General features: G+C 34.3%; 4 protein-coding genes across 5 annotated transcripts; 2 read left to right on the top strand and 2 right to left on the bottom strand.

Moving 5' to 3' along the window:
• The first annotated feature begins 1,866 nt into the window (after nucleotides 1–1,866).
• LOC125582426 lies at nucleotides 1,867–2,355 on the top strand. Its single transcript, XM_048749118.1, has one exon. It carries the CDS (start codon nucleotides 1,867–1,869, stop codon nucleotides 2,353–2,355), a length of 489 nt encoding a protein of 162 aa, XP_048605075.1.
• Nucleotides 2,356–9,359: 7,004 nt separating this feature from the next.
• Nucleotides 9,360–11,270, top strand: LOC106418394. The gene is made up of 4 exons (XM_013859094.3): nucleotides 9,360–9,602; nucleotides 9,884–10,034; nucleotides 10,103–10,384; nucleotides 10,447–11,270. Exons 2-4 carry the CDS (start codon nucleotides 9,912–9,914, stop codon nucleotides 11,089–11,091), a joined length of 1,050 nt encoding a protein of 349 aa, XP_013714548.1. The 5' UTR covers nucleotides 9,360–9,602; nucleotides 9,884–9,911; the 3' UTR covers nucleotides 11,092–11,270.
• On the bottom strand, nucleotides 11,164–14,111 carry LOC106381720 (replication protein A 70 kDa DNA-binding subunit C-like). Of its 2 annotated transcripts, XM_048747864.1 has the most exons (3): nucleotides 13,608–14,107; nucleotides 13,343–13,518; nucleotides 11,164–13,282 (listed from the first exon to the last, which is right to left on the bottom strand). In XM_048747864.1, exons 1-3 carry the CDS (start codon nucleotides 13,895–13,897, stop codon nucleotides 11,304–11,306), a joined length of 2,445 nt encoding a protein of 814 aa, XP_048603821.1. In that variant the 5' UTR covers nucleotides 13,898–14,107; the 3' UTR covers nucleotides 11,164–11,303. The 2 variants fall into 2 exon arrangements, with proteins under 2 accessions (XP_048603821.1, XP_013677111.2); XM_013821657.3 differs by having other exon boundaries at nucleotides 11,164–13,518; nucleotides 13,608–14,111.
• Nucleotides 14,112–19,711: 5,600 nt separating this feature from the next.
• On the bottom strand, nucleotides 19,712–26,820 carry LOC106381727 (urea-proton symporter DUR3). The gene is made up of 10 exons (XM_013821666.3): nucleotides 26,324–26,820; nucleotides 23,801–23,908; nucleotides 23,602–23,697; nucleotides 23,410–23,492; nucleotides 23,039–23,259; nucleotides 22,218–22,480; nucleotides 21,581–21,819; nucleotides 20,793–21,223; nucleotides 20,460–20,690; nucleotides 19,712–20,160 (listed from the first exon to the last, which is right to left on the bottom strand). Exons 1-10 carry the CDS (start codon nucleotides 26,501–26,503, stop codon nucleotides 19,883–19,885), a joined length of 2,130 nt encoding a protein of 709 aa, XP_013677120.2. The 5' UTR covers nucleotides 26,504–26,820; the 3' UTR covers nucleotides 19,712–19,882.
• Between the last annotated feature and the right edge of the window lie 217 nt (nucleotides 26,821–27,037).

Below are 27,037 nucleotides of genomic sequence, written 5' to 3'. Positions count from 1 at the left end.
CGGTGAGTGCTTTTATAGGGGTTGATTTTAGCTTTGTCTTTCACATCATTGAATAATTCAACGAGCCTGCATTAAAAAGAACATTTACTTTATGTTCTTTTTATTATTATTCAAATATATGATAATTTTATTTAAAATTTTTAAATATTATTTAATTTATTCTACTGATATCTAGAGAACGTTCCTAAAATTTGGGATGCCGTACTAAAATTGATAAAACTAGAGCTTCCAAGATATATTTATATTTAATTAAAAAAATTATCTTTGGGGTGTAAGAGGTGACTTTAGCTTTAGTTTTCATCTACACCCTCAAATATTACCAATCATGCTTTATATTAGTTTTTAAAGGTACAACCAAAAAAATAAAGCTACAGCCAAAAATACATAAAAAACTGTTGTAAAAATATTCTTTTTTAAAGCTCCATCTTTTTAGCTGCAGTAAGTTAAAAAGCTATTTCCCTTAAAGCTAAATCAAAAAATCCTACAGCCTAATTCTAAAGTAAATTTTCTACAGTTACAATCCAACCAATCACCCCCATTAATAATTATGTGAAATCTAAAGAATGTAATAAATTGTTTTTATGTCACATTTTTTTACAAAAACTTAAATATAACAAGAAAACAAATTATTAAAAATATTTTTAGCAAAATGTCAAAAATCTTTGTGACTTCAATTTGTTTCATAAAAAAATTAAAACTCAATTAATAAAGGAAATTTATTTTTATTACACCATACATGATAATATAATATATTTTCAATAAAATTGTTATTTCATATTCCAAATTGGAACATTTATGGTATTATATATTGGTAAATATGTTCAAATTAAGAATATTTGACCAATGGCATCAATATAAAGATATCTTATTTAATGTTGTTGATTGACTTGATTCATCAATCTATAAATGTGCCAGAATGATAAACAACTGAAGACAAAATCTTAAAGATCTTTCAGCATTTGGATTCATTAAAGAAAAGAATGACTTCCATAAATTTTAAATTTTTTGATATTATTGGTGAACTCATTCTTATGAAGGAAGAATCAAAAGAAGATGAAGAGCATGTGAGGGTGAGAATTTATTTACACAATTCGTACGCTTATGAACTTTGCTCTTTCTACTAACGTTAATTATATTTTGTGAAATTTAGGGTTTGCTTGAAAATTTAATCAAATGTCTAGATGAAAACAAGATTGTTTTGCGCCTCCAACTACTTGACTGAATCCGACATTTAAATATAAAAAAATTACTTGACTATTAAATAAAGGTCTTAGATGATTGTATTGAGACGAACAATAAGCTGATTGAAGCAATTGAGGCTTGCTTAAGGGAGGAAGGCTCATGTGGAAAGAAAAATAAGCTTATTGATGCGATGGAGGCTTGCTCGTTGGAGGATTGCTCGTCTAGCTCAATGGAAAAGTCTTAACCAGTCAGAAACCCAATAATTAATATATGAACATCATTACCATGTATCGTATATGATCAAACTGTCCTTTGTTTCTTCATACAATGGGAAGTATACGGTTAAATCAGGATATCAGACCGAACGGGTTTATCCAGACAAGGAAAGACCACCTTTAATGTTTGGACCCACGGTTGATGTTTTGAAGGCTTTCTGCTGGAAAATACGGTGCCCCCCAAAGTTAAAACATTTCCTATGACAATTGGTTACAGATTGTATAGCAGTCAAGAAGAATCTGAAAGTGAGAGGAATACAAGGTGACACCTGCTGTGCACGTTGCGGGAGCGGAAGAGGAATCGATCAATCATGTGTTTTTTGAATGTCCTCCTGCACTTCAGGTTTGGGCTCTCTCCAAGATACCATCAAATCCAACTATGTTCCCAACGAGCTCCCTTTTTACAAATATGGATCATCTCTTCTGGAGAGTCTCTCCACCGATGGAGGACCATCAATTTGCATGGATACTTTGGTATATTTGGAAAGGAATGAACAATAAAGTGTTCAATAATATGGACATGGATCCAAGAGACACGCTCAAATTGGCAGAAACAGAGTCAACACTTTGGGCTGATGCACATGGATTGACCGAGACCAGGATAGGGTCCCATGCTGAGGTTACGACTCTCCCATCAATTCCGGGGAGATGGTGTTTTACAGATGGTTCTTGGAAGGAGAATGAAGTTTTCTCTGGGCAAGGTTGGCTAAGTACTTTAGAAGGCTTTGATGGGTTGTTAGGAGCAAGGAATGTCCGAGCTTGTCTATCCCCTCTACATGCGGAGATAGAAGCACTACTTTGGGCAATAGAATGTATGAAAAATTTACGCCAGTTTCAGGTTACATTTGCAACGAATGACTTATTGCATGTGGTTTCCCCAGATCTAGCGCCGAATTAGTTAATCAAATACTATATGGCTTCTTTCAAAAATGACTTAAAATTTGTGGTCAAACACAAAACTACCCTCTTTTGAATTTTTGTTTTACCATATTCACCATAAAAATTCAACTAATCACAAAAATGCCATTACTTATTTTTTATTATTTTTGAAAATATGTTAAGTTTTACTCAAATATCCTCACTTTCATCACTTATTACAAAATTAAATTCATTGTTTTTAATATCATAAGCATCATTAACAATGTTTTTTTAACACGACAACCATTAACAACTAAAATCAAGCTTTAAATGCACTAAGAAATAATTTATACAATTTTTTATCTCATTTCTTACAGAAAAATTATTTATCTTGAATATCTTTCATATTTCATCCCAAAAACTCAAAATATTAGATTTCAGTATTATATTAAATTACTCAAGTATAATGATTCTTGGTCAATAAAGAGGGTGTATTTCTTTAAGAAAACTTGGTTGCTTGGTATTCACTGGATCGGATTCCTGGTTCAGGTCTGAAAAGACTAGTCTATGTGAGTAAGGTTTCCCTCTCCCTTTCCTTCAATGAAAGAATAAAAAAATTAAGGAAAAACGTCATAAAACTGAATTGGCCTATTAGTGGTCACTCCTATTAGTGTTTGTGTCTCGTAGAAGTCTGTCTAATAAACTCAATGGATTAAAATTGATACTTTACATAGTAGCGAGAAATCGATTGAAGAAAGGGAGAAAATAATTAGGAAATAAAACAGAGTAACATTGCCTGTGTGGTAAAAAACCTGAATAGATAAGATTCCATGAGTCATGTGATCGATAATCTCTCGATGAGAGCACACATTTAATCGTAAATGAAGTCTGTAATAGTGAATTTGGATAATTCTTATGAGATGTGGGCTGAAAATTGTTAGGTTGGTAAGCTGAGATAAAGTACATGGAAGTACCTTCTAACGTTGGTGATTTTTGATGTAGTTTGCAATTGGCAATGGTAAGACGGTTTTTTCTAAAGGAAGTAGTTCCCATGTTTTTAATTTCTTATACTTTTCTTTATGTTTTGTTTGGGGATAAACAAAAGTCTAAGTTTGGGGGGGGGGGGGGGGGGGGGGGGGGGGGGGGGGGGGGGAAGTTTAACTCTGTCAGAGTTAATAAACACTGCTTTTGTCGGTTTCAAACATTTGTTAGTACATTGTATGTGTTTTTGGTATTTTAGTCTTTTATCAAACATTTTCAGGTCTTAGGTCCACTTGGAGTAGAAGATGTCGATTTGGGTGCAAATGAGCTGTTAAATTCGAGAAAAAATTGGTTGTCCTCATTTTCAGTTAATTTGTGCCTCCAAATTTATCAAGAATAAATTAGACATATATCTGTTATTTTCAGTCATTTATAGGGTTACCTTTATTTTTCATCAACCTTATTGGTTTTGGATATTTGGGGACACAAATATGTACCTTTGGAGAAGATTTATGAACCGTTGTTTATTATTTCTAAATCCATTATGAATTATTCATCATCTTTCTGTGTTTTTATTTACATGCATGAGTAGTGCATTAGTTAGGTTAATGGTTTCAAAGGAACTCATAGATTGATGATTGTGATTTTTTAAAATAGAAAATATCTATCGATTTTTTCATCTAAGTTGTTCTTATGCTTGAATTGGAATGATCGTATGGTTCCTTACTCAACGGTTGTTTAATGCACTGAAAGTTTTCGATTAAATATCTGAACGAACTTAAATGAGCAAACCAATTGAAGTTGATGTTAGATAGTTTTGTGAACTTATCGAACATGATTTTGTTGCATGTTAAGAATCTCATATACAACGGAAGTTAGTAGTATGTATGATTCTAATACATTAGATTTAACCATGTGGAAGTAGGTTAAATTAATAGTTGGTTAGTATGATTATCTTGAGCCATTTGTTTACCATGTTTTTCATCCATAATGTCAAACCGACCCCACTGGTGTTCATCAAAGTAGTGATATTTCATGCAGTGTAAGACCATTTTAGACCATCTCCAATGGTTTATAGTATGCAGAATTAGACTTTTAAGTTATGTTTAGAGTTTAGGGATTAAAAACTTGTTTAGGGTTTGGGGATTCAAAAAGCTAAATATAGCATTTCATTATGTTTTGCTATTAAATATACGCTTCATAGTGTTTCCGAATATACCACTCTATCATAGTATTTCCAAATATACAAACACTATCTAAAATTAAAGGGTATGTCAACCATAGTAGAAAGACAAAAAATGATATCCTCTACTGCTATCAAAACCATTTTTTTCTTGTAGTGTTTGCTACAATGTACTCTATTTTAGAGTGAAAAATAAATTGATGATTGAAATTAGATAAATTACATATAGAGTAAACCTACTTTTATTCTATCTTAGAGTGGACAATAGAACCTACACATAGAGTAAACCTACTTTTATTGGAGTATGTTTACCCTGAACTCTATTTTTGAGTAAAACCTAGGATAAGGTTGGAGACGCCCTTATATCTAATTTCTGGTCAAGTTTGATTGTGAATGTAATGCTTTGAAGTTTGAACAGAACAATGCAAAATGCACACTATAATAGGTATGATGAGATACATAAGGGTGTGAACTTGGAATGAAACTGGTTTAGTTTATGGTTGTTTCTGGTTTTGTGATGTCTATTCTAAGTACAATATCATTGGTAGAATCTATCCTTATAGCATCTCCAATGTTAATCTGTTTTTCCTTCTAAACGTCAAATATAGAGTATAAGTCACTTCAATGGTAATACGCCAAATATAGAGTAACACTATTAATTTACTATATTTTTAGAGAGTGAAACTTTCTCTAAATGACCCCTCACTTTTACATGTTTTCATTTTTCACCAAAAATAAAAAATATAGTATAACTTTAAAAATTTAAATATATTTATTATATCGTTTGTTATAATTATATATTATAATAAAATTTTAATTTTAAAATATAACCATTTGTATTGTGGTAGTGTACTGTTATAAAATAAACAAAAGGTTAAATTTTTAATATTTTAAAATTTAATGATTGTATAATAAATTAATCAATAAATAGAAAAATAATATACTTAGAATATTATTTTTTTAGAGTAGAAAATAGAGGTAACCATTGGAGTAAAACTTTTTTTCTATTTTTATAGTACTTCATTATAAAAAATATAAGCAACCATTGGAGATGGTCTTAGACCGAAGAATTGCTATAAACCTCTTGTCGTACAATCATAGAATCCTTAAGTCATATAAGATTCGATCTTGTCTGACTTTGGTAGCATTCCTTTGAGATTTGCCCAAAAAAATACGCCTGATAAGTATGGGATAAAAATCATCTTAAAAGTAAGACATGTAAACATACTTATCCCAATATCTTTACACAATCACCTCTTTTCTGTCATAAAGTTTCTGAATTTGAATATATTACTGGTACGAACCGCTTAATGCAGGGATATCTGATCGGATTAGGGTAAGTATGGGGAGAGTAAGAACAGTTTTTTTATTGCTGCTTGAGTTTATATCTACAAGACCTGGTGAGTAATCAGGATTTCTACAGCAAGTTTATAAATATACATAAAAAAACATGGGCTTATTTTCTGAATAGCCAATTTGAGAGTGAAAATTAAAAAAATGCACATGATTTTGACATAATTAGCTAACTAACATTTAACCTGTTTTTTAGCCGGTTCTACCCTTATTTCTTACAAGTAGTCGGTGAAAGAAAGAATAAATGGATGATGTAGTCAGTTGGAAAACTCTACAATTAATTATCACACCACATAACACCACCAACACCACACACTCGTTTACCGCATACAAAGTTATTGTTTTCAGTGGCCAAAAATAAAATCTCTTCCAATATATTATGTATTCCAATTAATAACCTCAGTCACTCTATTTTGATAAGAAGAAATAAAAAGGCAATGAAGAAGGCGAATTGTATGAAGACATTCCCTTAATGTTAATTGAGTGTTATTCCATATCGTGGAAATATTATAGGATTATAATCTCACCTACAACCCGTAAATACTAAACATTTGTCAACCCCAATTCCTAGATATTAAACCTTATCCCAATCCCACCTCGACCCCTAAATACTAAACCTTAAACTCTAACCACTATACCCTAAACCCAAATATAAATCCTAAACCCAAATATAATAGAATAAAATAAATAACATACATACATATCGGTAAAATTATGAAATTTCCACAATTGCATGGAAGAAGTTAATGTTGACCACAACCATATTCATTCACCTTCTAAATACTAAATACTAAACCCTAAACTCTAATTATTAAACCCTAACTCAAACATAAACTCTAAACCCAAATATAAACATTAAATCCAAATATAATGGAACAAAATAAATAACATAGTACATATTGGTGACATTATAAAATGTCTATAATTGCATGCAAGAAGTTAATGATGATCCCAACCCTACCCCTCACCTTCTAAACCAACGCTAGTATGCGCCTAGGTATCTAATCCAGCAGGATTCGGGTTCCATTAATTGATTGCACTCTTATGCCTCTTAATTTTCCTATGATTCTAGGTTCAAGCAATTAGTCACACTCTCGAGATTTTCCAACTACTCTAGATCCTAGTATTACAAGCTATCTTGATGTAGAGATCTTTAGATATCCTAAGAATCATATAATTCAGAAGTTCATTCAGAACCATAGAAATTCTTAAACCTAGCAGGTGGATCTACTCATGCATGATGTTTGTCACAGAAATCATAAGCTGAATAGAAATAAAATATAAAACCAAGTAAAGAAACCAAAGGAGTTCCAAGAGTACTCTGAAGGAGTTACTCTCTTCTCTCCTAACCTAGAACTATGAATAATAGAAAGCGTAGCCGTTAACAATGGCTTAGAAAACACATAAATAGGGTTTTTGGTCGTCCAAGGGTATTCTAGTAATTTGTGGTTGCTTCTGAGCTTCAGTCGGTCATACAATATGCTCGGCCCATATTCTGGTATCATCGTCGATCGACAGTCCTTCATCTCCTTGACAGGTTTCTCTCACGAGACAGACTGGCCACTCTTCAGTAAAACGGGAATAACTTCTGCTACATGATGCTAATTGACGTCAAACCAGCGGCATTGGAAATCTAACTCAAAGCTCTATTTTCTGTCAAAAGATGGGCTCAATCTAACGGTGGGAAGCTCTTCATCCATAGCTAAACATCTGACGCGTCTGTGCAGCTCTGCATTCAAAAGACACCAAAATAACCACATTCTTCCAAATAATCCATGAACCTGTAAATATCTAAATAGACTCTATATTGTAGTAAATATATATTAAAATACTCATAAACCATGGCTAAAAGTGTGTAAAATCCATGGTCTATCAATCACCTCTATAGATAGTGTGTTAATGTTAAAGGGCCACAAGTCACTTTTTCTGTTATTAATTATTAATGAAAATTGTTTTTGTTTACAGGTTTTGCCGGTTGGATACAAGGACAAAATAGTAATATTCTATAAAAGTTTCATGGTATATCGGTAAGTTAGGGTAATTGGTTACCGGATAAATTATAGTTTTTTTGTACCACTACAGGGTGCAATTTCTCAAAAAACTTATCAATAGCCAAAAAGAATAACATAGATTTATTTCTTTTACTTTATATTTTTCTTAATACAAACTAGTAATTAGGGATAATTTGATTGGAAAACGGGGTAGGGTACTTATTTTATTGTAATAGTATTAGCTATGACAAATAATCTAACTTTTCAAAAAAAAAATTTACGTTATATATGAAGTTTATTATACTTTATAGCTTCCTTTTCCGCATAAAACAAAATTAATTATCTGATATTATGCAATCTGAATATCCATAAAAACCTTTTCAACTTGTTATTAGCTATAAGAAATAAAAATTACCTTTTTCCTTCCAAAATTATAGGAAAACTATACAATTTGATAATCCAGTTGGTAAAATAAATCTAAACTAGCTTAAGATCCGCGCAATTTGCGCGGGATGAATGTTATATATAAAAATATTTTTTATCTATTATTATTTATTTGTATTCATTTACGTATTATGTATATAATTAAATTAGAGTAAACACATAAATCAAAACAATACATCTTGTTTATTTAGGATATTTTTTTGTAAATAAATCAAAACAATCATTTTATTTATTTTATATGGTATATAACTAAATTCTAATGACATGGACATAGATATATAGTATATTTTAATATAAATATTTATTATTGAGAATTTACACTCTTGTGATAAACACAAAATTTCTAATGTGCGATTTTTTGAATGCAAATTTCAAAATTAAAATATTAAGGTTTCAATACTTTTCCAATACAATTTTCGAAATTATCATATTTAAGTATTTTTCTATGTTATATAGTTTAATTTTAAACTATATTAATATATAATGTGAATGTCTAGTAAATGAGATTTCATATTCATACGATTTATGATCATTTGTATCTTGTTATTACCAAAAAAAAAATTAAACCATTGATCACAAAATTTTAATGTGAGACATTTAATGTTTTTAGTAATTTATAATCGTTTTAAAAATTCAAAATATAACATATAATAAAAAAAAATAACTTTGTTTAGTATAAGGTTAATGTGGTTGTTTAATTTTTTTTTAATAATATAAAATTAAACAAAAAAGAGCTAAGATACAAAAATTATTATTAAATATTTATTATTCATAATCATTAATTGTCATATATACATTAACCATATTAGACAATTTCGTAGCTTTTACTTAAGGTAAATGAAAATATTATTTTCTATACTATTTATCAATTTAATAGTTAATTTAATAAAAAACATAATATAAGTTAAGATGTACCAACATATTTCTCTAAAAATTCTGAATTTCATTCTCACGGTGACACGTGAGTACAAAACAATGTTATAATGCTTGGCGTATGTTATCCACCACAACCACTCGAGCAACTCCACAAATCTCTACCGTTGGATCAGATTATCATAACGACAAAACGGCATGGGATCCATCTAGATTACCAAACACTCACGCTACTTGGATTTTCTCACCGAATACAACCACGTGCTTTATAAAAAGTCAACCACAAAAATCGTATCAACCGGCGATCTCGGTTTCTCTAAAAGGAAATAGCTCCACGGTTCACCGACCCAGCCGGTAACAATCATACAAACTCTTATACACGTCTGTGTTGGCCACACGTTTTAATCAAAATCAGCTCTCTGCAAAAATTCTTCCGGCGTGAAGAACCAAAAAAATTCTCAGGTAATTGATTCTCTCGATTCGAGTTCGTGATTTATCATCGATCCGTTCGTTATATTTGTTTGCTCGCATATGAATCAGATATCTTGTATAAGTTTAGCGATCGATTTGTTAATTCCTTAAATCTATAACGTTATAGCTCATTCGAAATTCTACTGAACGATTCTTATTTTCGTGTGATTTTAATCGCCAAGTGTATAATTTGAAGTCCTGAGTGTTTCAATTGTGTTCTTCTTATCCTGGGTTTGCTCTTTTTTATTTTTTTTTTATTTTCAATTTCTCAGGCTATTTTGCTCAGAGAAAAGGAAATCAATGGATCAAAAATCATCCCAGTGTCCCTTCGTTGCCGAAAGCATCATCCAAAAGTGCCCTTTCCTCAGAAACATCAACAAGCCTACCAGCTTCTCCCTCTCCTCCTTGAGTTTCCCAGTTCCTGTAAACTTTTCTTACCCTTAAACCCTTTGATTCAGTGGTGGTTAAAGGACTTGACTTTTGTCTTTCAGGTGCACGAAGGTAGCAAAGGTCCGATTTTTGAGGATGGTCCGGGCTTTGATTCAGCTTTCAAGCTCTTCCATGGCAAAGACGGTATCGTGCCGTTATCTGGACATTCTAGTTTCAGAGATGATGTCGAAGATGAGACTCCTCGTGCTGCTCCGCAGTTCAATCCTCTTGCGGGGAAGGTAGCTACCATAAGCCTATCAGCTTTTGGTCCTGGAGGACCTTTTGGGTTTGGTCCTTTCTCTGACAAGTTCAAGAAACAACAGAAGAAACCCAAAAAACAAGAGGTAAGAATGTTAGTCTTTACTATGGGGAGATCAGCAACTTATTCGGTTTTGCTTTTGTGCAGTCTGGGGACACATCGAAACACGAGGCTGTTGGTGACGAATGGTTAAAAACAGGGAACTGTCCAATCGCTAAATCTTACAGAGCTGCAAGCAAAGTCATGCCTCTTGTTGCTAAAGCATTACAGCCACCGCCTGGTATGAAGTTTAGATGTCCAGCTCCTATAGTAGCCGCAAGAGCTGCGCTTTCCAAGACCCCTTTGGTTAAAAGCCTTCGCCCCCAGCCTTTACCTGAAAAGATGCTCGCAATCGCTCTCATGGGGATGGCTGCAAACGTGCCTCTCGGTGTTTGGAGAGAACACACCATAAAGTTTTCGCCTTCTTGGTTTGTGGCGGTCCATGCTGCTGTGCCTTTCATAGCTATGCTCAGGAAATCTGTGCTGATGCCTAAAGCAGCCATGGCTTTGACCATCGGAGCTTCGATCTTGGGACAGGTCATTGGGTCAAGAGCTGAACGTTACCGTCTCAAAGCGTTGGCTGCTAATACAGTTGCTGAAACATCCACTGTTACCGCGGGTGATGGATACAATGAGGTCTCTGATGGTTCAGGCTTTGCTAAAGGACATTGTGGTGCAGGGGAAGGAGTGAAGGAGGTTTATTACAATGCGAATGTTGGAGAATCTGCTAAATCAACTGGGCTCTGCTATTGATACATGTTCTTATTAAAACTACAAAATTACTATGCAATGTTTTGTGTTGGAAGGATTTATAATTCAGTAATGTTGTGTAAAACAGCCTTTTATTCCTTAAAAATTGGTGATAATAAAAGGTGAATAATTCCCCTGTAAAGACGTTGCTTGAATCAGATTATGATCACAGAAGTTTAATTTTTCCAGAGTAAAGAGAATGATACAGAGCAAAATCATCTTTCGTGTTGCCTTGGCATGCCTCCACCTGCGTTTCTTCCCGGTGTGTTCCCGTAAGCGCTATTCATGTGTTGTCCTTGTGGCTCACTTAGAAAGCTTGGGCAGTTGGCAAAAACATGAGCATTGCTCCCACACGCATCACATAAAGTAACACCACCAAGGGGTCTTGACTTGCTACTCTGTTGATTACCGAACTGATTCACTTGGTTTGCTGCAGGTAGTCCAAACTCTCTGCGAGGCACGTCAGCTGATGAGGTCTCTCTGGTTCCGGAGGTTCCAACACCGGAATTAAACGCACCAGACCTGTAGTTGGAACCCTCAGGGTTTACAGTGAGAGGATTTGCATCTTCCGTTCTGAGTTTATTCATTGCCTCTAGCAGGGACCTGGTGTCTAAAGAATAGTCCAGCTTCTCAGCTTTCACAACTGTTGCTTTCACACGGCTTTCGTCACTAAAAGTTTCTTCCTTCACCTTCAGCTTGAAAATGTACTTGGTGAAAGCGGCCTTGCGGACGATGTCTTCAAATTTCTCCTCATCACGATCCTCATTCTTCATATAATACAAATCTTTCGCAGGCATTCCCATTATCTCCTCACCAGCCTCCTGAAACGCTGTGGCCCACGTCACTCCCGTATGGTCCTGTAACTGCAGCTGCAATATATACCTGTAGTCACACTCATCCACGCACTTGTCGCATTTCTCGCATCGCCAAGTCCCGTCTCCGTTATTGGTGACCTTTTTGCTGCACGGACGGTCTCCATTCACGATAGGACAAGCCGTGTAGCAGAAATTCTCAACCTTCATGAATGAAATGGTGGCACTGACTGTGATCCAGTCCGGCTTCTCCGAGGTCCCTAGATTCTCGTCCTTGATTTGAGTGATCACCTTGCGAGCCTCTAGCCTGCCAGAACCAGAGAACTCTCTAGATATCGAGATACAAGGAGCGTTACGTCCTTCTCTCTCGTACCACGCCCTCAGCTCTCTGGCTTCAGGTAAGTCTGGCTCCACGACGAGTTGGCTTGATCCAATGGTGCTCACTTGCTTCCCGTTAAACTCACTGATCCTCCCCGCCTTCACAGCGAGAACAGGGAACACACCAGAATCGCAAAGACTTTGTAATCTCTGTCCTTCTGCGTTGCAGAAATTACCCCACATGGTTACCTCCACGCTTCTGCCTGACATATCCTTCAACTGAAGCGCTCTTTTCTGCGCCTCGGTTCCGTTTTTCCGCATGATTGACCCTGTCGGACTGATGGACGAGACGATGCCGATTACATCAGTGATGCTGTTGCTCTCCATGCTTTCAATAGCACTTATGTCCTTGAAATGGAACTGATTCCGCGGAATGGTAGCATCATCCTCATAGCATTGCTGAATCGTTGAAGCGTTGTCTAAATGTATTTCATAATCATTGGGGAGATGATTATACTCTTTACGAGCAGGCTTCAAACTCCCCTTTGTGATGAGGTAAACATTACCAACAACAATCATGTCAAAGAACCTATCAACCACATCATTAAAACAAGTCACCCGAATCTCTCCGCCAGCGGCATCAACTAGATCAAAACTGAACACCTTCCCTTCCCCCCCACGGGTGCTGTTGAAACGCCTGAGCTCTCCTTTACTCGTGACTCTCACCTTGATGGTCCAGCGATCCTGGTAAGGGTTCAGAGCAGAAATAGGAACTACCGTGGGAGGAGCTTCGTTCCTAGTCACTGGTCCCGTGTTAGCGTACATGGATGGTGGCTGGGCCTGATAACCAGACTGAACTGGCGGACGAGAATAAGTCGTTGGAGGAGCCCTCGTTTGCTCCTGCCTAGAGCTTCCGTAACCAGCGCTAGAGCTGGCAAATGATCTAGCGGAAGGTGTTGTTGTTTCAGGAAACTCAGAAGCAGTACCAAACGCTCGTCTCTCACCAACTTGATGTTGTTGAGCTGAACCATGTCTCACAGCACCATTCAGTTCACTCCTTGTAGCCTGTTGCTGCTGAAAGCCACCACCATGTCTCACTGTACCATTATTCAGCTCACTCCTACCCTGTTGCTGCTCGAAGCCACCATTACTTTGTGTGTTAACAGAAACAACTCCAGGTTGTTGTTGTTGTGTCTGATCATGGCCAGAGTTTCTAGGCTTCCTCGGGTGTGCAGGAAGAGGGTTTCCAATGATATTGCATTGCTCCGCAATAATCTCTAGTTCCAAGACAATAACAATCCTATCATCACAACAAGTGTGTCAGTCATCCACACTATAAGGGGCGGGGCCAACAAGTAGATTATCAACTGAGAAGATGTTAGCTTTTACCTTCGAATCTGAATGCTGTTGGAGGCGAAACGAGTGAGTCTTAAGACCGAACCGATCTGAATCTTCCCTTGCTTCACGAGAAGGTTCAAAGTGGTATTAAGTATACCTTCTTGCGATTGGATCCCATCTGATAACGAAAGCTTGTACCTTTCCATGCTCTCCTGGTTCTTCCGGGCATGTTGTATAAGCTTCAGCTCCGTCACTTGCAGAATCGGCATCATTTCTTTATCCGTCGTCACTTCTCCGTTCAACATCTTCCCAATCGCCCCCGCCGTTAAATTCGCCGCCATCGAGACTTTTCGCAATTGGAGGAGGGAAATGGGTTTAACCCAGAATTCGAGAAGCGTTTTGAATTTGCGGAAACTTAGAGAGGATGAATTGAATTGGGGATTGAGCCCTAAGCGGTGGAAAGGTGGGAGCTTTATGAAACCTTTGAGAGGGAAAGTAGAACGTTTTACGTATCAGACTCTTCCAGGCTTAACAGTATGCAACTATGTATACATACATACATTGAGCTTGTCTTGGAAGTTTCAACATGAAGTGGGCCATGATACTTGCAGTTAGCTCAAAATGACGTTAAGGCCTACTTACGACTAGGCCTCGACGTTGCTATGATTATTTAGGATATCGAGTTGTTTGGGTCTAGGATTCGATTCATTCAGAAACCAAGAAAAATTTGGTGAGAATTTGTTTAGATAGTCTTCGGTTTGGTTCGGTTTGGTTCAGTTCACAAAGAACCGATTAATATTCTAAAGAATTTCGGTTCATTTTGGTATCTAATAATTTAGACATTTTAAGTAAAATCATTCTCCCTCCGTTTTTCTTCTAAATAACGTTTTGGCCCCTTTTTTTTTGTCTCATTATAGTTGGACGTTTTGATAAAAACAATGCAAAATATGTGATAGATGACCATATTTACCCTACATTTATTATACTCTAAGTGATTTACGACACATGATAGTCAATTAATAAAGAAAAGTATAAAAGGTATTATACAGGGTATCTTAATTTATGTGAAAATATCCTCGAACATCATGTAAAAGAAAACAGAAGGAGTAAAATTAACTGAAACACACTTAAATTAGAAGGTTATAATTTGATTGGCAAACAAATGTGACTTAACCAAGATAACATGTTGATTAGTCATATGTGACTCAATGACACCTAGGCTCTGTGGATCTTTGATTGTATCGTCCTGACATCGACTGTAGCCCGGGCTAGTGTCCATTTTAGGACGTCAATCTCGTTTTCAAAATTCGTCGTTATGTCATCGGGAATGGATTCCTCGTTGCTGTCTTATTTGTTGTTCCACGTTCAGTTTGTTCGGCCTTCCACGACGAGATCTCGCGGGCTCCTTGGGGACGGGGAATTTATTTGTGCCTGCTGGTCAGTCAGGATTTGGGTGAGTTGCTACAAGTGTTGTAAAGCTTGTTGTCTCATTACATCATGCTTACATGTACGATGAAAGAAAATAGAGAAAAAAAAATTCGTAAATCAGCTTGTACATGGGATAATATAGCGTCTAAATTGATGATTGGTTCCACTGGTGGCGGAATGGTGATGATATTCGAAGTTGATACAACGGTGATAATCAGAGAGTATGTGAATACGAATGAGATCGAATGTAGAATGAGTATGTTTGCTATATCGGAAGCTTAGATCACATGCAATGCAGGGTCCATAGGAAAAATCTTTAAAAAAAAAAATATTAAAAAAATTGATTTTTTTGGTTTTTGTGTCGGATCGGAGCCGAAAACTCCTAAGCTAAGGATTGATCTCAGCTGAATTTCGTTACTGTGTCGCGGGCCCCACGACACGTGGCGGCCTACGATTAGTTTTTTTTTTTTTAATTAGGCGAGAAAAGAAAAAAAAAGTTAATAAAAAAAAAACATTGGAAATTGAGCCTGGTGAGACTCGGCGTTGCATGTGCTCTTAGGTCCCGCTTTTCCTTTGTTTTCATCCTCTTTTATTTGGACTATTGGATTGAATTTTTGAACCGGGTTTGGAATAGGATGAAATCTGTTCCAACAGAATTGCCAACATAACTTGATTTGATGATGAATGAGAGCGTTGTTGGTCAATCCAACCATATATTTTCATATCCCTAATCATTTATAGTCTTTGTTTTTTTCTATCTTTTTTAAAAATATGGTTTTGGCGGGAAATAAAATTTTGTGGTTTTACCGGAAAAATACATATTCACGATTTTGGCACGAAAATTGATTTTGCGATTTAAACAGAAAAAGTAATTTTGAGGTTTTGTTAAGAAAATGAATTATGCGGTTTCGTGGTTTTGGCGTGAAAACATGTTTTTGCGGCTTTGGCGGGAAAATGTGTTTTGCGTTTAGGGTGGAAAATTGCGTTTTTGTCGTTTTGGCCGGAAAATTCGCTTTGCGTTTATTGCGGGAAATGCGTTTTTGCGTTATGGCGGGAAAAACGTTTTTGCGGTTTTAGCGGAAAATGCATTTTTGTTTTAATGGCTGGGAAATACGTTTTTGTGGTTTTGGCTGAAAATATGTTTTTGCATTTATGGCGGGGAAATGCATTTTTTATGGTGGGAAAATGTGTTTTTGTGGTTTTGGTGGGAAAAACTTGATTGCGGTTTTGGTGGAAAAATGCATTTTGGCATTTATGGCGGGGAAATACGTTTTTCGGTTTTGGAGGGAAAATAATTTTTGCGGTTTTAACAGAAAAATGCAGATGAAATAACTAGTGGTGTAAATTCACCGCGAGTTGATTCAATTGGTAGGGAAACTCTCTTGTTTTTGCGGTTTTGGCTGGGAAATACGTTTTTGTGGTTTTGACTGAAAATTCGTTTCTGCAATCCTTGCTGGGAATTTTGTTTTGGCGGGAAAATACGTTTTTACTATTGTGGCGAAAAATGCGTTTTTACGGTTTTGGCGGAAATGCATTTTTACGGTTTTGGCACAAAAATGCATTTTTACGATTTTGGCGAAAAATGTATTTTTTGGTTTTGGCGGGGAAATGCATTTTGCGGTTTCGTGAGTGGCAAAATGATATTAGATTTAGGTTTTGATTTTTCAGTTATATCGAGGATATCTTAGACATTATATCATTTGGATAAAACCATCTCCATCTAGATGGTTCACTTTGGTTTAGCTGGCTGATTTAAAAAAATTAAACCTAAATTTATAAAACTCACCCAGATGAGCACTTGTAATTTAAAGTCTAAGGAGAAGACCCATGACGTCAGACTCTGCGCCACAAACAGCTGACTCATGTGTCTGCAACATCTCGATTGAAGCATTTGCGAATCTCAGTGGCAACGGAGAAGTTCTCAAGAGGGTTGAAATGAGTTTGGTGGGATTAAGGTAGAGATTGTTGGGTTTCGGAACATAAGAGGAAGACGTTGAAGAATATGAGCTGAGTATTGACGAAACGAGGGAGGGTTTGAGAGAAGAAGAGAGAGATAGGGTTCCCATGGCTGAACCAGAGAAGGGAGAGTTTAAGTGAGAGATTGGAGAGATTTGATAAAAGCTCACGAAAGAAGAAAGAAGCACGCGACTTATGGACCCGGTTACATTTCTGGGTCGGGTTATTTTTATTGGTATATTTAATCTAAGTCGTGGTATGTCGGGCCCTTGGCCCAATTTGTATGCTAACTAAACCGAATGCACCAAACAAAAATTTGTTCCAGTTCAGTTCAATAACTTGTTACTTTGGTTTGGTTTTTAATTTCATTTTTTTCGGTTTGTTTTTTTTTTTGTAAAAATTGGAACCAAACCAAAATCGACGGATGCCAGAGTAGTAAGATTGCAATTTCCTCAAGCTTAATTAGATTTGTCTTTCTAGTTTTTCATCTTTTTCTTATTATCCCGATCTAATTTTATAGCAAATTTACTACATTGTATATACTATTGCTAACACCATATTTAATTTAGAGTTATTCTAGGGTTCACCAACCAATAGGATTTCATTATTTCAAATTTGATATCTTTTGAAATAGGAAACAAAATATTGTCAAGTTATATTACTTTTTTAAAATAAAAAAAAAGTAAAACAAAATAGTATTTACAGAAAAAAAATTAATTTTTTTTTCAGCAAACACTAAACCCTAAATCCTAATCACTAAACCATAAATCCTAATCCCTAAATCATAAACCCTAAACCCTTGGATAAATCCTAAATCTTTGTGTAAACCCTAAACCCTTAGATAAATCCTAAACTCTAAATAAAAAAACACTAAACACTAAAACTCTAAACCTTAAACCCTATTGTGTTTTAGTGTTTAGTGATATTGATTTAGAGTTTAGGATTTATCTAAGGGTTTAGGGTTTACCCAAAGATTTAGGGTTTAGTATTTAGGGTTTAGGATTATGATTTAGGGTTTAGTGTTTTGCCGACGACGTTAAAAATATATTTTTTGTAATTAGTATTATTTTTTTTTTTTTTATCTTTTAATTTAAAAAACATAATATAATTTGACAATATTTTGTTTCATTTTTTAAAAGATATCGAATATGAGATAACACAATCTTATTGGTTGGTGGGTGAACCCAAGAATAAGTCTTTAATTTATTGGTAAGATATAGTTCTTAATTTCCTCAGGCTTAATTGGGGTGGATTGAAATTTATTAGGGAAAGGAATCCTATTCACATATGGTTGTGTATTTATCTACTTTATGTTAATACTTTTGTTATAGATAAGTCCTAAATAAGATTCATAATCCCGTATGGGGATATACTTTGAGTCTTGTATATAAACAGAGCGATTGGTCAAGTAAATGACGAGTTACAGTTTTATATTTATTCTCATCTTTACATGGTTTCAGAGCATTTAGGTTTTGTTCTATCAATAAACCCTAGATTTTTTTTGGCCCTCAATGCATTGACCAACTCCGTAGACAATTGGTTGTAATTATCACCAGTGAACATCACCGATGTAATGAGTGCTTCGGGATTGTCGGAGGCAAACAACGAATAAGGGGTAGTTGCTCAAACAGACAAATTGTTTTGCACTTCTAACCGATACTTTATGAATTTTACAGGATCGTTTCACGAAGACCCTAATTGGAGCATGGAAGAACGAGGTGGGGTTTATTTCTTAAGGATGTTATGGCTGCAAGAGTTCATGTTGCTGGTTCAGTTGTTAGATCAGTTGATCAGTTTCAATGGCATCGAAGGCTAGGGCATACATCTTTTTCGGTGTTATCTTCTTTACCATTGTCGTTAGTTTCAAATAAATCTGCTACTCAAAATCCTTGTGACACTTTTATTAGAGCTAAGCAGCCTAGAGAAAAATTTTATGAGAGTTTGAATAAAACTACTATAGTTTTCAACTTATTCACTGTGACCTAAGGGGTTCATATCGCACAAAATAATCTTCTGGGACCAATTATAGAACCTAACGATGTTATAAAGAAACCGTTTAATGGGTTGATGATGTTAGTTTTAATGTGTAAAATTTTTCATTTTTAAAACGTGTGTATTAATTGGGTACCAAAAAATAAGTTGTGTATTAAATGGGAAACCAAAATAGTTTATGTATTTTTTATAGCAAATCTAATATATTTCAGGTATTTTGGGGGAATTTTCCCTTCTACAAATGTGTTCTTTTCCTCCTCAAGAACGTGACCATAGACAAGTCCAGTCCATCTTACAAGGATAAAGATTTTCTACATCAATAAGATTATAATAGCGCTACCTATCATTCTATCAAGTAAATTGCAAAAGCTTATTTAATGTAAGTGCCTGGAAGTTCATTTAAGTTTGGACGTGTTTACCTAAAGTCTATTGATTTCAATGTTAGTTAGCAAGTTGAACCTCGACATTATGGAAATAAATATTACTAGTATTCTAGTATTCAATCCAATACAGCTTACTTCTCCTAAATTATTAGAGAAATCAGAAATCTCAAAAATTGCTAAAACATATATTCCCTCTGATTCCTAGTATTTTCTTTTAGTCTCAAGTTTTCATTTTCACCAGGTGTGAAGAGGGAGACCGTTTTAGAAAACCCTAGATGCTCATGTTTGTTTGTCTCTTCAAGATACCTTATTGCAAAAAAATTCCATTTTTGTAACTAAATAGAAATCGCAAAAAAAATTATGTTGCCCTCTAATATATAATGTTATCAAAATCAATTTTAGATGAAGAAAAATAGATTGATTTAATATGTCTACACTTGTCAGAGATGATTATTGATCAATACACAATAGGAATTAGTTCAGATATGATTTCACACAAACAAGAAACATGAGCAAGCAAAAGCATCTAAACGAAAGAAGAAGGAAAAAAATCGCTATTTCTTTTACTCATATTGATCTTTCTTCATCGGTTTTCTTTGTCTTCTCGAGTTCGAGCAAATAAATCCTCTCAGCTTCCGGTACAGCCATGGTTAAAGCTCGTAACCTATGGTTCAAGTCATCAAGCTTGTCCATTAACCTATCGTTAGTGAACAGTCCCATACAAACGCTCTTGATCGTTCCCCAGCTTTCGATCAAAGGCAAACCAACTATCACAATTGATCCTATTGTTCCCCAAGCTATAGCCACAACTGCCCAGAACCAGAAATATCCTCTGCTAAATACACCTGCAATATTTCGAGTATTTGATTAATCTTCATGATTTAGGTTTATAATTAATACTGTATACTTTTGAACAAAATGAAGGGATAAAAATTAGATAATTTGTTCTAAAGAAAGTTAAGGAGTTAGTACTTTTGATTAGTATTAACATCACTCATTTTATAAAAAAAATGTCTTTCAAAGGTTTGAAATTTATCGATATTTTAAAATATATTTATTTTATGCTAATGTCAAACTTTTTAATCAAAGCTTAAGTTTAAATAAGATAACAATATGAATTTTGATTTATATGGCAAAGACTTACGGGCTGGGAGGGAGAGAACTGGCCAGATAACAACAATGACGAGAGTGAAGACAAGACCCCATCTAACAATCCAAGCTTTGGCTCTTTTCAGCTTCTCTTCTCTTAGCTCCTCCAAAGGAACATCATTTACGTCCCCTGAAGCCCCATCTTCCACCAATTTGATCTCTCTTGTCGTCGACCAATCATAATTCTGTGGCTGGACTAGACTGCACACCGCATGGATCAATCCTCCTATATATTTACACATACGGACCAAACCAAACCAAAAAAATGCTATCAAAAATCCTTAAATGACTATTAAAGAAACTAATAGAAAAAAATAGGAGTCCTGACCTGTTAGAATCGCAACGAGGTTGCCAGCTAACATCGGAGCATTTCTCGCTGTGGTATCAAGATCAACGCGTCCGTATTGTATCTTTGCGGTTGATAACCAAGTAACGATCCCAAGAACACAGCCAGAGATCGACCCAAGAATCGCACCAATTGCATTAGCTTTTCTCCACAAAAGCATGAACGCGATGGGAATAACGGCAGAGCCGATGAGAACTCCCATTGCGAGATACATCCATGCGAGTGAAACCCCAACTTTGTTCAAGATCACTGCAAGGATCCCCATGAGACATCCGAATCCGAGAACCCCGGATCTTGAGACTCTCAATATCTGTTTACCGGTTGCTTTAGGGTTTATGTATGTTCGGTAGATGTCGTAAGTGAAAAGGGATGAGACCGCGATTAGCTCAGAAGAACCAGCAGATGTTACGGCCCTGTATATAAACAAAGAGCGTAACGATCATGATTCTGATGAGCAATTTTTTTTGTATGTGAGGTTGGTTTCTTGCCTAAGAAGAAACCGAGATCGGAACTCATCGTAAACAATATAGTGGTGCTTATTGGAACAGGGTGAATCAACACTATTATTGTATTAATTGAACAAAAGCGGATCAAATTGATCGGTTATGTGGACAATAAAGTAAACAGGAGAAATTGTTAGGTTTGATTTAACCAAAATAAGAGAACAATAAACAGATGGAAGTAAATCATGCAGAAGATTCATTAAAGTGAGCCAAATAATTTTTGCTCTAATATAAATTTATATAATCTGGAAGGACTATTGTACTTACATGAAAAGCATAGTGAGAAGAAGCATGGATCCTGTTTTACCCATGAGAGCAATGGCAGTAGCAAGCGGTACTAGACCTCGATCAGCCTCATCTTTGGTTATAGGCAAGTCGAGGGCAAGTGCGCCGAGGCCTAACGAGGTTGCTAAAGAGAATGGCACAGCGAACCACACGAGTCCACCAAGCAAATACCCCTTGTGAGTTGCTGAAGGTCTAGCAGCTATTGCACTCACCCAATAACCCTACAAAAACAAATAACATAATGATGATATGATAATGCGATTCCGCATGTGTTTACCAATTTATATTTATTCAAAGTTACATTTTCCAGTTACCCATATAATTAGTTATTTCTTTTGTTTCTAGTTTTAGAAATTTATTATCTATCAAATGTATTTTTATTGTTTTTATCATTTAGTAGATAGATGATTAAATCTCGATTTTTTAATTTTTAAGAATTCGTCATTTGACAGATATATTCATATAATTTGTTCAAAGGTTTTAGTAAAATAAACTAGTTCTTGTAAGTTGTAACCTACTGGTTTGTAATAGTGCTGATATGATCTCATAACTCATATCCAAACTCGGAAATATTGTTGGAATTAAAAACAAGGAAAAACTTCATTGAAAATAATCTCACATTGTCTACGAAGACAGTGCCGAAGTTTCCGACAATGTTGATCAGACCGAAGACAGCACCACCAGAGCTCAACATGGTGACATAGGAGCCTCTGTAGTTGCCGTCGACAGGACCGCAAGATTGGCCGATGTGTGAGTGTGGCTCCGCGCATGTCCTTGACTTAGCGGCCATGTCTATTAACCGGTCATAGACCACAGATGGACTCCCAAGCTCACTACTCAAAGTGTAGACCAGATATACAAAGATGACTAAAACCACGTGAACTGAAATCAAACGAACCAAGCAAAGATGGTAATGTAAGGGTCTCTCTGATTTTGCGTTAGGAACTTAGGATAGAATACCATTAGCGTACTAGTCTTGCAAATAAATGAACAAACGAAACCATTAGTAAACTTCAGAAACAAAAAAAAAAAACAAATCTTATAATATATTTTACGTACTGGTATATGACCGGATACCCTTATATTTATAATTCTATAATTAACAAAACTAAACTCCAAAAACATACGGATACGGTGCACTATAAAATAATGAGTTCAAATCATAGGATGCTACAATCAGTCAAACAAATATAATTTAATTAGTTACAATATATATATTTAGTTTCACTTAATTGGAATTTTTTCAATTTATTTTGATTTTTTATAAGAAATAGATTAGTCGGATTAAACCTCGTTTTTTAATTTATTAGTTTCCAAAAAAATCGGCTTGGTAGTTTTGAGTAATTTTATTTCGAGCTTTGAAGATACATATATCAATATATATATATATATATATATATATATATATATATATATATATATTAGAAATAAATTAGATACCTATGACAGAATGAACATAGCTTGCGAGGAAAGTAGCTTTTAGTCCTCCTGCCAAAGTATAGACAACGACGCCTACAGGAATGAGGAAGCTTGCGGCGTATATATTTACTCCAGTGAGGGCATTGACCACGGCCGAGCCACCGAGCAAAAGCATTGCCGTCACTACCACGTTTGTCGTCAGACAAAATACCAAGAACACTATATGTGTTGCGGTTCCCCAACTAATCTTATCAAAAACATATAAAAAAGAACTATAAACTATAAAAATCCCTCAAAAGTATATTTCTAAATCATAAATAAACCGTGACTAGTCTTTTGTCCGGCTATTAACAAGCTATAAAATAAAACCAGATTTAGTTTTAGTTATGTACCGAGCCTTCACGATTTCGCAGACCGTGTGAGCATTAGGAGCTTTTCTTTTTATCTCAATCGCCATCACACCGAACAAGAGTACCTGTTTTGCTCATAATCGATCATTCACAAGAGTCACAATGCATATAGAAACTAAACCATATTGTTAAAATTGTATAAATGTATTATATAGTTTTGTTTTTGGTATTAACCTGTATGGAGGCTCCACTAGCGTACCAGAACGGTCCACTAACACCATACTTCCATGCTACGTTTGAACTTTGCAGTATCGTCGCAGCCCATGTCCACTTTTCAGTTTTCACCCGTCGACCAGCACAAATAAATCAATAATTTGTAACCCAATTTAAAGTGAAAAATATATATTCTGTTATATTTAATATCTTATATAACCTGTGATACGATAACGCTTGCAATAAGTCCTGTCTTGACGTTTCTTCCGGCTGTATTGAACCATTCAGAGGTGTGTCGAGCGCCAACATATCGTTTTTCTAACCAAACCTTCATTCATTATTTCAAAAATTATCATAGTGGACCCAGACAAAAATATACAAACTTTATTAGTATCAGTGAATTGTCGCACTCAGCCGGGTCAGCAAACCTTGTTCAATTTCCTTATTACTAGACTCTTGTTTTTGGTTCCGGATAAGTATCAAATGAAAAATTTGTTCTGTCCATACATTTTCGTTATCCAGATTTTTTTTCGAATATGGCAACGAATCCACCCATTTTTCAACATTTGAAAATAGTATATTCAAATTTGGAAAGTTGATTCGGTTGACAAACTAGTTTTACTATAATAAAAGTGAACTAGATGTTGATCCGCGCGAGGAATATTTTTTGTTGATTGTTTTATAAAATTTGAATGAATTTATAATTATTATTAGATGTCTATGCTATTAAAAAGTGTTCCAATGAATCACCAGTAATTTTGGTCCATTGCCTCCATGAGTGGAGGACTTTGACTTGTACCAAGCAGTCTTGTGTGGTTTGAAGTGGTTTGAAGTCTTTTAATAAGGTCATTTGCATATTATTAACCATGTTTTGGAATCGTTTATTGCTAGCTTTTTTTCTTGTGTTTTGGTTTCAATATAGTTGATGGTAAAAAGATATCGAATTAGTCAGTATTTATAATAGGAGAGATTTGTAGTCGACGTAGGTTAAGAGAAGTTATAATAGAATATTTTGTAATGAGTGCATGTTACCGAAAATCTTGGTAGAAAATATAAGTAGAATCGATTAGATAATTTGGTTGATAGAAATAATGGAAATAAGGTACCTAGCCGTAATAAATAAATTTGTAGACTAAATAATTTAAATTTTAAGTTTTTTTGGTTAGATAGATAGTAAAATTAATTAACAAAAGAAATCTAAGAATATATCCGCTTAGCATATTCACAATATTTTTTTTTGTTTCCATAGTTTGTTATGTATAGATATTTAACTTTTTAAAATGTAAATAATAAAAATTAGTATAGTATTTTCATAAACTCTATCTTTATTTGGGTGATATATGAATTAGTATACAATTTGGTGATATATATATATATATATTCAAATTTTTTTTGTCAGAAATTAATATTTTTATATCATAAATATATAACAGAAATACATGTATTAATAGTATTGATCATATACTATTCATTAATGTTTATAGAACTACATAACCATAGTGGCCAGCTATATTTATAAGTTAACAAAATTGTATTTTAAACATATAACACAAAATCAATTAGTAGTATATGGTCCTTTCCTTGAGTTTTTGTAAAACGTGAAAATTATAGTGATCATGAAAGTTCCATATTTATAAAGATAGTTTTTTATTCAGATTATTATAGTTTATTCACTTAAATATGGTATGTTAACCAAGAGGATTATTAATGTCATTATATGTTATAGTAAAAAAAATAATTAAGTTGCATCAATTTAGGAAAACCCAAAATAACTAACCATATAATGTATAAAAATATAACTTTACATAAATAAGATTTATTAGGTTTCTAATGAATAGGTCCAACAACGTTTCTTAAGATATATAACACTGGTCATTTTTTTGGCAACATAGAACACCTTTAGAAAGCCTATTATTTGAGACAATTCTGCATAAATGTCATTCTAAAATTATGCACGGCCGCCGCATATATTTTCGGCAGACAGAAAAATTGCTATATCAAAATTTTGTATATACAAAATATTATTAATAGTTCAATAAGACAATATTTATTTTTTAATAAAATATTTATTTTTCCTTCATTGATAAAATATCCACATAAACTTCTCATAAACTTATATATTAATATTAACTTATAGTAATTATAAAATAATATGAATATCATATACAATTATACCTAATGAAACTTAATAGAGATAAATATTTTCTGATTCATAAGAAATAAAAAATATCAACATGGAAATTATTTAATTGATATTTAAACTATGATGTACTTGATTTACTAAACCCTAGATATAAAAATACATGTGGTCCACATAAGAGTTTCTCAAATCTCATAGTCTCTCATATTAAAATTAATTCTCAACAATTTTGGAAAAAAATATTTTAAATCACTTGCATTTTTTTTTGTTGACATCAAACGGTTGATCTATTACTACGTTCGAAGTGGTATGGGAAACAAGACCGGAATAGATTAATCAATGTAATAAAGGTCTATTTTGTAAGTTCTTATAAAAAATCTATTGAGAGACTTCGAATGATGGTTTTCTAAATGATCCGTTAATATAAAAGTTAATTTTGTAATTTAAAATATCATTATTAACGTCCGTATGTGAGCTTAATTTGAAAAGTACTACCGTTTGTTTTCGATTCTGAAGAAGAGAGATATGTTTTTTTTTGACAAAAGAGAGATCTGGTTTTTTTTTTTTAATTATAATTTTAAGTTATGCTAAACGAAAACTAACCAGAAAAGATGTGAAGACGGCAAAGAAAGCACCAAAACCGAGAATAACGGCGTAGCCAACACTTTGATCAAGCCTCGTCGAATCGTCGAAGAAGTTTTCCTGCCTCTCGCATTCGCTTCCGCCACCATGGTAATATTTCGCCGAGAAGTCGAAAGGAGGACACCGAGCGGGCCTGGCCATTTCTTCAACAGTTCTTTTTTTTTTTTTTCAGGAAGGGTTCTTCCTCTTCTTCTTCTCAATTTACTTTGTTAGTGGAAAAGTAATATGTTTCTCCTAACATTTGTAAGGAGGGAATGACTTAGTTGAAAGGATAGAACGTATGTTTTGGAAACTTTAACTAAAACATTGTATTGTAACTTTAAATTTTAAATTTTAAAGATAAATATAAATTCTCATTTACAAAAAAATGACAAATATAAATTCTCACTTTTGAAAGAAAAACATTCCTAAAAGATGGAAGTTGCTAGTTATGCTATCCACATAAATTTTCTGAAACTAAAATATTTTATTTTAAATCAGTTACATTATTTAGTGATATAGGAGTAAGTCAATACTCCAATGAGTCAATGATTTTGTTTGTTTGTTATTTAATGGTTTCAACTAGAACATGGATGTCATCTCAGTGATTTAAGACAATAATAAGTTTCTGATTATATTTTCAACAACCAAAGAAAGGGGAAAAGCATAATAAATTATTCAAATAACACATGTTTA

Source organism: Brassica napus, chromosome C2 (assembly GCF_020379485.1).
Source record: "Brassica napus cultivar Da-Ae chromosome C2, Da-Ae, whole genome shotgun sequence".
Classification (NCBI taxonomy): Eukaryota; Viridiplantae; Streptophyta; class Magnoliopsida; order Brassicales; family Brassicaceae; genus Brassica; species Brassica napus.
Note: the sequence above shows the minus strand (reverse complement) of the source record. Positions and strands in the feature narration are given on the sequence as shown.